This window comes from Acomys russatus, chromosome 29, assembly GCF_903995435.1.
Source record: "Acomys russatus chromosome 29, mAcoRus1.1, whole genome shotgun sequence".
Classification (NCBI taxonomy): Eukaryota; Metazoa; Chordata; class Mammalia; order Rodentia; family Muridae; genus Acomys; species Acomys russatus.
The window spans coordinates 43,934,670-43,946,747 of NC_067165.1; the positions used below are offsets into that span (position 1 = coordinate 43,934,670).

The following is a 12,078-nucleotide window of genomic DNA, read 5'->3' on the forward strand; positions in this document are numbered from 1 at the left end:
CCCACCCCCCCTTTCACCTACACCAATTGGATTTTTACTGTATCAGCAAGTAACATGGTCTTGTCACAGGCACTGTGAGCCCCAGCTCCATGCGGGAAGGGACACAGGCAGTGTTTGCCTGCTGCCTGCAGTCTGTGGCCAGTTCAGCCTCTGCTCATCGTATCCAAGATTTGAGCCTTTACCCATAGGAGGTTGCCACTCTGGGGCACAGGCAGCCAAAGGGTAGTTGTTGAGAGCAGGACTGGAACCAGGTTGGCTCTGAGATGAACAAGGTTGGGCTGCCCGGGTCCCCCCCCCCCCCGCCCCAGACTGATGCAGATATGCCCAAGAGGCAGGCCTCAGCAGCAGTGACCAGTCGCACCCCCACCTATGTGAGGCCACAGTTCAGGAGAGGGTGTAATTGTGCAAGTATAAACCCACACAGATCTAGAAAATCATCTACCAGTGTTAGCTAAGGACTAGGGTTAGAGTTCCGTAGGGTTGAGGGGCTGTTGGGAGAGACCAGGCTCTGCGTCAGCATCTTGTCATAGAAGGACACAGAGCAGATCCACCCGGGACCAGCCAGTAGCTTTGCCCCCTGACTCTCCCTCTGGCCATTTCTATAGGAAAACATGTGGTGCAAGCGCAGAAGCTGGCTGACGTGGACAGTGAGCTGGCTGCCATGCTGCTGACACACACTCCAGCCAGCCAGGGTCCCCAGGCTGCAGGCGGGGAGGCAGATGCTGTGCACCAGCGCAAGCTGGAAAGGATGCGGCTGGTGCGCCTGCAGGAGTCCGGAGGGGAGTGTGACAGTCGCAGGATCAGCTTGCTGGTGAGGGGAATGTCCAGCACTGCTCCTTCATCCTCACAGACTTCACCCCTCCCCACAGTCCTCTCTCACCTCCCTCTCACACCCTGCGTCCTTCCTTCAAACGAGTTCAAGTCCAAAGTCCTCTTAGGCAGGTACCTTGCCCCCTCTGCCAGGTCAGCCTCCTTAGCTTTGGATCTGAGGGACTCGGGGTGTATCTGTACCCCTGGAGCCCTAGCATAGGGGTGGATGAGCCCTTCAGGGTACCCTCACCTTATAGTGCAAACTGGAGCACACATCACTGGAGAACCCCTGCATTGCTAGGGCGTGAGGCAGGAGGGAGCGCGAGGCAGGAGGGCAGAGGCAGGAGGGTGAGGCAGGAGGCAGTTAAACCCCACTGAGACTGGTTGTCAGATGTGGACCCAGCCCGAGGTCAGCTGGATGCTGGGCTATCACACTGGGTTTGCATCTCCTCTTGTGAACTGTTGTCCCAGACAGGCTCCTTGTGGGGTACCTGCTGGGTGAGTTCAGTGGCCATGTGGTTCTTACTTACTTGATAGCACTGTTCCTAATTCCCGTATGCTATGCCTGGTATCTTTCCCTGGTGGCTAAAGGGCTCTCTTAGGAGCATGTGGGATCTGCGAGCAAGCTGGGATGTGGCATTGTGACCTGTTGGGACAAACAGAGATCCCTGGAGTGGGGGAGACAGGCAGTACTTCCAAACCACATGGCTAAAGAAAGGGAAGCCAGTTTCCAAAAGAAATCCGCTGCCTCAGCAGAGTGGGGAAGGGTATAAGATATGACCCCTCATGTTGAACAGGCCCAACAGAGTGTCCGTGCCCAGCACTCACGGGACCTGCAGGTCATTGATGCTTACCGGGAGCGCACCAAGGCAGAGAGCATCACCAGCATTCTGAGCCAGGCCATCACCACCCACCACACACTGTACGTCACACTGGGCACAGCTGAGTTCTTCGAGTTTGCACTTAAAAACCCACACAACACCCAGCACACGGTGGCCATCGAGATCGACAGCCCTGAGCTCAGGTGAGAGCTGCCGTGCAGCCAGCCATGTGTGTGTGTTTGTGGGCGGGGTGCATGCTCTAGGCTGATGCGCCTCTGACATGGAAGCCAAGCTGGCCGGCCTGCGTCTCCTCACAGGAGAGTCTGGGTGGTGGGTGCATCGGCTTTGCACGTCATGGTCCTCACCATTGTCCCTGTCCCTTTAGCATCATCCTGGACAGTCAGGAGTGGAGGTACTTCAAGGAGGCCACCGGCCTGCACACGCCCCTGGAGGAGGACATGTTCCACCTGCATGGCAGCCTCGCACCCCAGCTCTACCTGCGGCCCCGAGAGACTGCCCACATCCCCTTCAAGTACCAGACCTTCTCTGTGGGCCCACCGGCTCCACCACAGGTGTGAAGCGAGCCCCAGACACAGCGTGGAGGCGCTGTCCGGCCGGATGGCAGTGGGGAGGAACCCCTCTCTGTATGTGCAAATGTCCACACTCCCTGTGTCTGCGCCAGGGGTGTAGCCCTGACGGGTGCCTGCCTCACTTGTCACTCAGCACGTACTCCTTAGCAATGTTGTGTGCAGCAGCCTGGATCCTTCTCTCTCCTGGTGGGTGCCAGGGGAGGGTGCGCCTGCCACTGTCTCTGTGGCTGCCCTTCCCTCGCAGCATGCACTCCTCAGCGTGGAAGCAGCAGAGGTGTTGGGAAGGCACACGGCAGCCGTGTGTGGGTGTGAGGGGGCGCTCATATTGGAGGGGTGACCTCTTTAACAGTAGTCCTGCAGCGTCACTTGCGAGGGGCCTGAGGAGTCCCAGTTCCTGCTGGCTCCATGGACAGGCCACAGGGCCCTGGCCAAGTCTGGTGGATGAGGCTCGTAGGCAGCATCAAGCTGCAAGAGCGAGTGTGAGAACACAAGATGGTGCTCTGGAGCTCATGGCCCTGGCTGGCCCAAGATCTGATTGTCAGCTGATTCGCCCTGACCCACGTGTGCCGTTCCATGTCTCCCAGGCACCTGCTGAGATGAGCTCAGAGGAGGACACAGCATCTGGACCCCTTTGGAAGTGCAGTGCCATGCCTACCAAGCACGCCAAGGTAGGGGGGCTCAAGATGACCCGGCATTTGTAGTCTTAGAGCGAGTTAAGTCTGAGTACCCCAAGTGAAGCATATGATGTTTGCTGTTAGACGTTTCGTCCTGACCCCTCCTCCTGTCTTCCTTCCTGGGTGGGGTCTAGACTGGAATAAGATATGGCAGGGACCAGGGGGCCTCCGCTGTGCCCAGACACTGGCTCAGCCCACGGCAAGGTCCAGCATGCATAGACCACCCTGCATCTTTTGTGTAGCCTTGGCTCTATGTAGAGGAAGTTGGTGGTCCTAGTGACTGCTGGGTACTGCCCCTTAAACGCAGCTGTCATAGTGCATGGGCACCGGACAACATTCTAAAGGTGTGTGTGTGTGTGTGTGTGTGTGTGTGTGTGTGTGTGTGTGCGTGTGTGTGTGTGTGTGTACATATGTGTGTGTGCGTGTGTGTGTGTGTGTACATATGTGTGTGTGCGTGTGTGTGTGTGTGTGTGTACATGTGTGTGATACACAGATGGGTGGATAGGTAGATACATAGATATGTTGTGGTTGACATGAAGCTACTATGTATTCAAGTGTTAATTGTTTGCTCCCCAAGATCTTTACTGTCCTACAAGCCAACACTCACACACACCAAGTGATGCTGTGTAACCTTGCCTCAAAAAATTATCCCTGCTTGGCCAATAAAATTGCCTGTACCTGAGCTGGGCAGAAGAGAGGTAGGCAGAGCTAAGACTTGTGGGCCTGGAGGGCAGAAGGATCACAGGAGAGAGAGGGTAGGCGAGGAGGAGGGAATGAGAGAGGAGCAGGTCGCTGTGGGTCAGCATGAACAAGAAGCACGTGGCTGGGAGGAGCTCGCTCTGAGGGCTGGTGTGATGGAGAGCAGCCGCCCAAACGGAGCATGTGCAAGTGTTCATGGGACTCTCAGATGGGGCGCATGGCTGGGAGAAAACAAAGTAGCTCAGGGGGTCAGGATCTGCCCAGCCCCAGTGTATAAGGCTTATTAAAAATCTAATAGGTTTCTGAGTCATTTATTTCTATAATAATGGGTTAAATAATAACCGCTGAATTACCAACCTTATGAATCAATATTAAATGTTAACAATCATAATTATTACAACATAGACAGATAGGAAGGAAGGATGAGGTGCTCTTCCTAGAAATGAGCCTTTAGTCACTTCCTCCCGCAGCCTCCCGAGAGGATGTGCCTGGGAAGCCCGAGGGTTTGCCACCCCCTTTTTGTAGAAATTGCCTGTTGTGGCACTGTGGTCTCCCTCCTCCTCCCAAAGACCTTGCTCAGTGCAGTCTGGCCCGCAGGCTGCCATGTCTCTGAGTCTCGCTATGGTGCAGCCCTCACACCGTGCCCACCAGGCTGGAGTGTCTATGAGGACTTGATTCGCAAGCAGAGCCTTGGCTTGGCCTGTGTGGAAGGACACACACATCACTTTGTGCTGCAGATGTGCTGGAATTGTCAACAGCCAACTGGCTGGGGGCCTTTTGCTCAGGCAAGAAGACCCTCTTGAGGTCCCCGGTTCTGCAGTTTCCCCCCTTTGCTGGTTGTTGGGGGGCAGCAGCAGCATCCCGCAGTGCCCTCTGCAGCTACAGCCCTCACCAGGTCTCTGGTAGCTGGACACTTAGCTCAAGTGTTAGTTCTGTGTAAGCCAAGGACGTCAGGGTTTCTTACCTGCCCGCCTCCATAGGTCCTTTTCCGGGCCGAGAGTGGCCGGCCCATTGCCGTGCTCTGCCTGACTGTGGAGCCCCAGCCCCACGTGGTGGACCAGGTCTTCCGCTTCTACCACCCAGAACTCACCTTCCTGAAAAAGGCCATCCGCCTGCCTCCGCGGCACACACTTCCAGGCAGGTCCCTCACGTTCCTGTGGCCGCTGTTTTGCGGCTTCAGCTGATGGGAAGAGGGGGCTCTCCCTGGTGGCAAGGGGCACCCTGAAAGTTCTGACCCGCCTCCATGGCTTGAATAGAAGCTTCCAGCTTTCTCTGGGGTGAGAAGGTTGATCCCACCAAAGGTTCACGGCTCCCATGACCCAGATCTATCTCCGTCAAGCATGAGGGGGCGTGTGGGGTGGTGCTGTCCTCACGGCTCAGCTTCGCCATTCCCCCGACTGACAGCTTGACAGGAGGCCGAGGGTCGTGCTGGGTCAGTGTGGCGGCCTCTGCATCCCCAGTCAGGCCTTGTTTGTGCGCTCTGGGCAAGTGGCAGAGTTACCCTTTCTCTACTTCCAGGCGCTACCGTGGGGATGCCTGGTGAGGAACCCCCAGTCCTTGTTCGGTGCAGTGACCCAAATGTCATCTGCGAGGCCCAGAACGTGGTATGCCATGCATTTCAGCCCCACCTTGAACAGATGCTCCAGGGCACCGCCCGTCCCCATCCCCACCTCATTCCCCACAGCCTCTCATTGGAGCAGGGTGGGGGGGCGGGAGAAGGTGGGGGGGGGGGGGGGTGGGGGGGGTGCAGGGGAGGTGAGGGGGGTGCAGGGGAGGTGAGGGGGCTGCCCTCACACCCTAAGGCGGGCTTTGTGAGGTGAGCGTTCAGGTTTTCTGCTAGCGTATCGGTTCCTTGATTATCCGAGTTTAAATTGTAAGAAAAGGCATGAAACAAAATGAACTACGCGTGGTAATTGAGGCACTTACTAATTGCCATTGTGCAGAGGGTAGGGGTGCTAACTGCATTATGACTGCTTAGGAAGCCAGAGAGTCTGTGGAATATAATTATTGAAATCAATATAAGATCAAGAAGCTATGATTTTCTCATTCAGTGAGCAAAACAGTGAGACCTGACTAGTAGAGAAAATGAAGTCATTGCGTGGGGAGGGGCTGTGCACGCCTGCCCTGCCTCACCCAGCTGCAAGAGCCTGGCCGGGTATGGCAGAGCAGAGGACACGGGCGCCTGGGAACCAACGTGCCCCTCTGTGGTGTTTGGCAGGGCCCTGGTGAGCCGCGGGATGTGTTTCTCAAGGTGGCCAGCGGTCCAAGCCCAGAGATGAAAGACTTCTTCGTCATCATCTATGCGTAAGCACAAACACTGGGACCCGGGCTAGTGGTGGAAGCCGGCCCGTCCAGGGTGATGTCAGCGGACCGGGCTGTCCCCAGCCTCTGTGAGGATGGTGATGAGCGAGGCTGGGCTCCAAGGCCGTCGAGCCTTCATGGTAGCATGTCCTATCCCAGAAACGTACAGTAGCCCAAGAGATGGGTGTGAGGAATGCCCTCCATGGAAGAACAGTGCTGCTTTCTGGCCTAGAGCTAGCCCAAGACAGCTCTCACCACGTGCCCTTCAGTGGATTTGCACTGAACGCTGACAGTAGTGAGAGTTCAGCCCACCATCGGTGGCCTGAAGATTGGTCAAGCCACACCTTGACTTCTCACACAGAGAAACAGTTCCAGTCAGGGCCCACTGGGAGCCCTTTAAAACCAGGGCAGCCTAGGATGCCTCCTGTAGGGCTCTGAGAGTGGGGGCTGTGGGAGTTAGCTGTACTCAGGGTTAAGGGCCTGTGCCCCACACATGTCGTATGAATGTGTCTCAGTCACTTCATCCCGTTTTATGGTAATTCCATGGACTCTCAGAGGTGAGATTTGATGTCAGGCTCTGAGCTCAGGCCTGTGGCCTCCAGCCATCGTTCCCACTGGCCTAAGGCCTGCCCTTGGAACATTGTTTGATTCCGTTTTTCTGAGCTGCCTGCTTGGACAAAGTTCACATTTTCATCATCTGGCATGCTGTTCACAAGAGCCCTGGGCGCAGACAAACACTGCATAGCCCAGCTTGAGAGATTCCAGGTTAGGGAAGGTGGCTAGCCCAGCCCCGTGCACAGGGGTCTCCTGCAGCCCTTTAGCTCTGCCTGCGGCCACTCGGCTCTCAGCCCCCCTGAAGCCCTCCCTGGCGAGCCTCTTTCCCACCGATGCTGCTCTGCTGAGGATGTGTGGGTGGCCCCTGTCCTCTGCAGGGATCGCTGGCTGGCGGTGCCTGTGCAGACATGGCAGGTCTGCCTCCACTCCCTGCAGCGTGTGGACGTCTCCTGTGTCGCAGGACAGCTGACCCGTCTGTCCCTTGTCCTACGGGGGACACAGACTGTTAGGAAAGTGAGGGCCTTCACCTCGCACCCGCAGGAGCTGAAGGTATTAGCCCTTCTTGGAGGTAGAGTTGGGGTGTCTCTGCTGCTCTGAGCCCAGCCCTGCCTGGTGTGTAGAGGCACAGGGATGGTGAGGAGCACCAGGTGGCTGGTGGCAGCTTTCACAGCTTCTCCCCACTGAGCTACCTGTTAGGAAAACTGTCTTTTGGTGGGTGTGGTGTTGAGGAAGAGGGACCAGTGCATACCCCAAAGGCTTTTAGGGTTACTGAAAGGCAGCTCCCAGGAACTGCCTCACCCAGGAGGGCTGTGCTCTGACCTCTTCCTTGTCCTTGAAGACAGACCCTGCCGGTGTCTTTGTGTTGCCGCCTCACGGGGTGCAGGACCTGCATGTGGGCGTGAGGCCGAGGAGGGCTGGCAGCCGCTTTGTCCATCTCAACCTGGTGGACACGGACTATCACCAGCTGGTAGCGTCATGGCTCGTGTGCCTCTCCTGCCGCCAGCCACTCATTTCCAAGGTCTGTAAGCAATTGGATCGGGTGGAGAGGGGGGCAAAGGCTCCATAGGTCTCTGCTGTGCCTTGGGACTCAGCTACCCAGATCCAGGGCTCTGAGTGGGGCTGACTGGGGCAAGTCCCCTCTGGGATGGTTCCAGAAGGCCAGTCTGACTTGTCTTGGTGGATACCCCAGGATCTGGGGCCAGGTGGAGCAGCTGTGGGGCCAGGTGGAGCAGCTATGGGGCCAGGTGGAGCAGCTGTGGGGCCAGGTGGAGTAGCTGTGGGGCCAGGTGGAGTAGCTGTAGGGCCAGGTGGAGCAGCTGTGGTCAGAATGCACTCAGGTTGAGCCAGCGGCCACTGTGTCTCTGTTCCGATTCCTCCCCAGGCTTTTGAAATCACCATGGCAGCAGGTGAAGGGAAGGGTGCCAACAAGCGGATCACTTACACCAACCCCTATCCTTCTCGGAGGACCTACCACCTGCACAGTGACCGCCCAGACCTGCTGCATTTCAAGGAGGACTCCTTCCAGGTGCTGCCTCTGCGGGCTGGACATAGTTTGCTCCCAGGTGGCAGGCTCTAGAAATCTGGGGACACCTTTGCCTTCTGGGGAAGTGCTTCAGGTGGCAGGTGTCACCTCATGGCCTTTCTGCCCTCCACTGTCAGCACAGGCATGTGGAATTCCTCTGAGGAAATGTGACTAAACTGTGAGGGCAGAAGTGGGTGATGGGAGTGTGGGACCTGGTGAGGGGACTGTCTGTTAGTGGGACAAGGGCTCCCTCATTCCTTGGCAGAGTGGTGTCTGGGAAAGGGGTACTACCCACCTCTTCATACAGTCCTGAACGAGCAGGACTGTGTGTGGCTGTCTGGTCCTCACAGCCTCCATCACTCCCAGGTGCACGTGCCTGAGGTGCAGTGTCTCACCCATGTGACCTGTCGCCTGTCTTCTCACAGTTCTGGAAGCTACCACAGAAGAGGGAGCAGGCGCTTGGGGGGATGCTGACATTCCTGTGCTCTTGCAGGTGGCGGGAGGGGAGACCTACACCATCGGCTTGCGGTTTGTGCCAAGCGGCAGCGCTGGGCAGGATGAGATCCTGATCTACGTCAACGACCATGAGGACAAGAACGAAGAGACGTTCTGCGTGAAGGTCCTCTACCAGTGAGGGGACAGCTGCGTGGCCAGTGCCCATCCCAGAGTGACCATCCTGCAAACCCCTCCTAGCCTTGCAGTTGCTGTGACTTCAGGACTGGCCTGCGTAGCCCGTGGAGTGGAGGGAGGCGGCGTTCCCGTCACAGCATAACGCCTCAGCTATGCTGAGTAATCCCATGAGCGAATGTGGCCGCCAGCAGTGACCCCACTCTGCCTGTGGCACACACAAGGCTGTTACACCTCACACCTCTCAGGCTGTCATTGTCTGGAACAAATTGTGTTTTATAAATCATTCCCAATGATGAAATTATGTTTTTTTTTCTTACTAGATTTTGTATGAATATAGTATATTTTAATTTGCTATGTGTTTTATACTGGAATCCTTTTGTATGTTTTTTTTTAAGTTATTGAATGAAGCACCTCACTTCTGCAGAGTCTCTTCTGATGTTTTCGGGGGCTCCTCCTGCTGGGTTGTTGGAGTGTGAGGCCTGTAGCCCCCAGTCCTGAGCGGGAAGGAACTGCTGCCCTGAAGGGGGCATGCTGCTCCTGGGCCTGGCACGTTGCTTCTGAGGTTGCAGCTGCGGCTGGCATGCTGCTCCTATGGCTGCTCCTGTGGCTGGCATGCTGCTCCTGAGGCTGCTCCTGCGCCTGGCACGCTGCTCCTACACCTAGCATGCTGCTCCTGAGGCTGCAGCTCTGGCTCTCTGCACACCTTGCTGGGAGAGAAGTTAGCAGCAGTGAGCGGGTCATGAGGAGCAGTGTCTGTCCTGTTCTACTGCCTGTCAAGCCCGCTCCCCGCCCCCTTATGCCCAGTGCGTGCACATCCCTCCTTCACAGGGAGTTGTGGTTTCTGGCCAACAGGCCCCAGGATCCCCTCAGCAGATGCTTTAAGTTGTCTCCACAAAAGAGGAGCCTGCCATTTCCCGGAAGCCCTCCAGGCCCAGTGCAGCGCCTGGCACATCTGGAGTGGCCTGTGATGCCCATGATGAGGGTCTGACCACAGGCGTAAGCTGTCTTAAGGTTTAATGTTTGTAAAGCGTCCTATCGTGTAATGCCTCCTTCTGAGATACCTACACAGCCTTGGGAGGCCATGACAGCCTTTCCCTCGCTCCATGCATCCCTCCCTTCATGCCTGGCCCTGTGGTGGGCTGCCCTCAGCCCTGGAGGTGGGGCAGGACCAACAGCAACCACAACTGTGACTAGACAGTCTTCACGTCTCATTTCCTGCTGTTCTCTCTAGGGAGAGCGGCCAGGGTCATATTCATCTCTTGTGGAAAGCCTCAGCCACAGGGTCCTGCCTCGGGCGTGGCAACAAGCCCAGGCTTGACAGCGCAGATGCAGGTGGGAGAACTGGGCTGCGGTCCTGCGGGCTGCAGGGAGGCCTGGGTCCTGAGGTCCCCTGTTACAAAGCAGCCTCCAGTCCCCAAGACTTGGTGCTCACAGAGACTCCAGATTGAGGGCAGTTGTCAGGTGTCTGGGGACAGTGTGAACTCTGACATTGGAGGTTTTGTTGCCGTTGCTTCATCAGCACAGTGAGCCAGGCTGTGTGAGAACTGGCGTGTGGTGTGGATGCCACCCCAGATGCACCAGGGTCTTCAGATCGGTTGCTGTTGCATTAACGCCTCTGCCCAACAGTAGGACAACTGCATAGCACCTCCACCGGCCTGGACCATCTCACTGTAAGGCAGGATAAGAGCGCCACAGCTGAGCCTAAGTCTGGACCCCCTTCCTCACCTTAGGCTCCAACTCAGCACCTTGTCACTCATTTGCCCCTGGAGGAGATCCCAGCTCCAATGCATCCCCATAGAGAGGGTTCCACAGGACACTTGGCATTCAGTGTCACCTGCCCATGGTGGGTGCTCACTCTGAGACACTGCTGGTGGGACTTTGGCATCAGGAACAGGTGGCTGTTCCCATGGTTGGGCCAATGTGTCCAGATATTTTTCAGACACATCTGTATGCATCTGTGGAGCTGGGATGGCTCACCCTTATGCTCAGCCTCTGGCCAGGACACTTTGAGCGAGTAGCTCTCTAGGACGGGTGGGCCTGGTCCTGTGAGGCGAGGACTTGAGGTCTCCTGGGAGGAGATTCTGCCTCCAGATGATGTTTGGGATCCAGCTGAGGCTTCCACTCCCGAGCGTTTCAGCCTGTTCCCCCATATTTATACTCTAATGCTCCACTAGCTGCGAGCCAATTCCTTAAACAGATTACGTCATGGACATCGCACACTTGCCTGGCTCTCCGGATAGTCCCAGCACGCAGAGGCAGAAGCGAGGAGTGCACAGAGCAGATGCAAACCTGATGGGGCAGCCAAGCTCTGTCCTGACCATCCTTCCATCACCTCTTCACACAACCATGGAATCCTCTAGAACATCTAGGGAGGCGGGACCATGAGAGTCTGCTCATCAGCTTCATGCTGTGCATGCTGGGCTGGGCAAAGCCTCAGAGCTGGTGCTGGGTTCTAGGCTGCCACACCAGGAGACGTGGAGAAAAGGGTGGCTGGCTGCACCCAAGCCTGCTGAGCCCACATCCTACCTACTACACCCTGAGGAGTGAAGAGAGCCCTCCCCCTAATCCCCACAGCCGTCCCCAAGACAACACGGACAGCTTAGTGCAGGGTGAGTCCCTATCCATCACCTGCAATAATAGCCCGTTGTGACAGGAAGCTGGGAAAGCAAGGCTAAAAAAAAATCAATGAGCGTTTGGAAACAGACGCTGCTGGAGACAACTCATTTCTAGAAACACCATAGCCAGAAACAGGCCCTGGAGTTGAGACCCCCGATGGAGGCCATGGAGATTGGAGAAGAGCGAGTAGCCAGATACCAGTTGGGGCAACTGCTCTTTAAGAGCAAGGGCCTCCCAAGGCCCAGGCCCTTGCTGGCTTCAGAATGATGGCAGGTGTCAGGACTGAACAGCCACCTGGCCCCTGCTAACCATCACAGTTGTCCCTCCAGGCCAGCAAGCAGGTATTTGCCACCCTATCCAGGAGGCATATCCAGGAGATGGTCAGTCAGCTGATCGCTCTGCTAATTTACTCAGTAGCCAAGTCCTAGGACCTGTGATGTCATGTTAGCGCCTACCCTCCCTTACTCTCTGCTGTCATCGCAACCCACCCCTAGACTTACTGTCCCTCAGTCATAACCCCAGGAGCAGCACGCTCACAGTGTCCTGGGAACCAGGCAGAGGGACCCCACTGGGAGCACTGCAGTCACAGAGAGGGCAAGCGCACAGCACTCATGCCTTGTTGCCTATGGCTGCTCAATGTCTTTCCTGGACCCCCAAACCTGCCCTCGGTATGGGGTGACACACCCCGAAGGCGGAATGTCACTGTTGTATTTTTTTTTATGGTGTGCTAAGCTGACAAACGGGGACCCATTGGAGCACATGCGGTGCCCCTGCTGCTCCAGTCAGATGGAAAGTGACAGCTAATATTTCTGTCATTGGTTCCACAAAGGCCACACTGTACAAGGACCCCGCACAGACTG

At 56.6% G+C, this 12,078-nt stretch overlaps 1 protein-coding gene across 1 annotated transcript in view; it reads left to right on the forward strand.

The window, feature by feature from the left end:
- LOC127211597 (nephrocystin-4) overlaps positions 1-8,907 on the forward strand; it is a 38,927-nt gene extending 30,020 nt beyond the window's left edge. The window contains exons 9-19 of the mRNA XM_051171567.1: positions 606-811; positions 1,608-1,834; positions 2,017-2,203; positions 2,806-2,889; positions 4,575-4,731; positions 5,113-5,198; positions 5,813-5,898; positions 6,828-6,999; positions 7,289-7,468; positions 7,832-7,975; positions 8,466-8,907. Coding sequence (XP_051027524.1) covers positions 606-811; positions 1,608-1,834; positions 2,017-2,203; positions 2,806-2,889; positions 4,575-4,731; positions 5,113-5,198; positions 5,813-5,898; positions 6,828-6,999; positions 7,289-7,468; positions 7,832-7,975; positions 8,466-8,606 — 1,670 coding nt within the window. The 3' untranslated portion in view covers positions 8,607-8,907. The remainder of the gene's footprint in view (positions 1-605; positions 812-1,607; positions 1,835-2,016; positions 2,204-2,805; positions 2,890-4,574; positions 4,732-5,112; positions 5,199-5,812; positions 5,899-6,827; positions 7,000-7,288; positions 7,469-7,831; positions 7,976-8,465) is intronic.
- Positions 8,908-12,078: the final 3,171 nt, after the last annotated feature.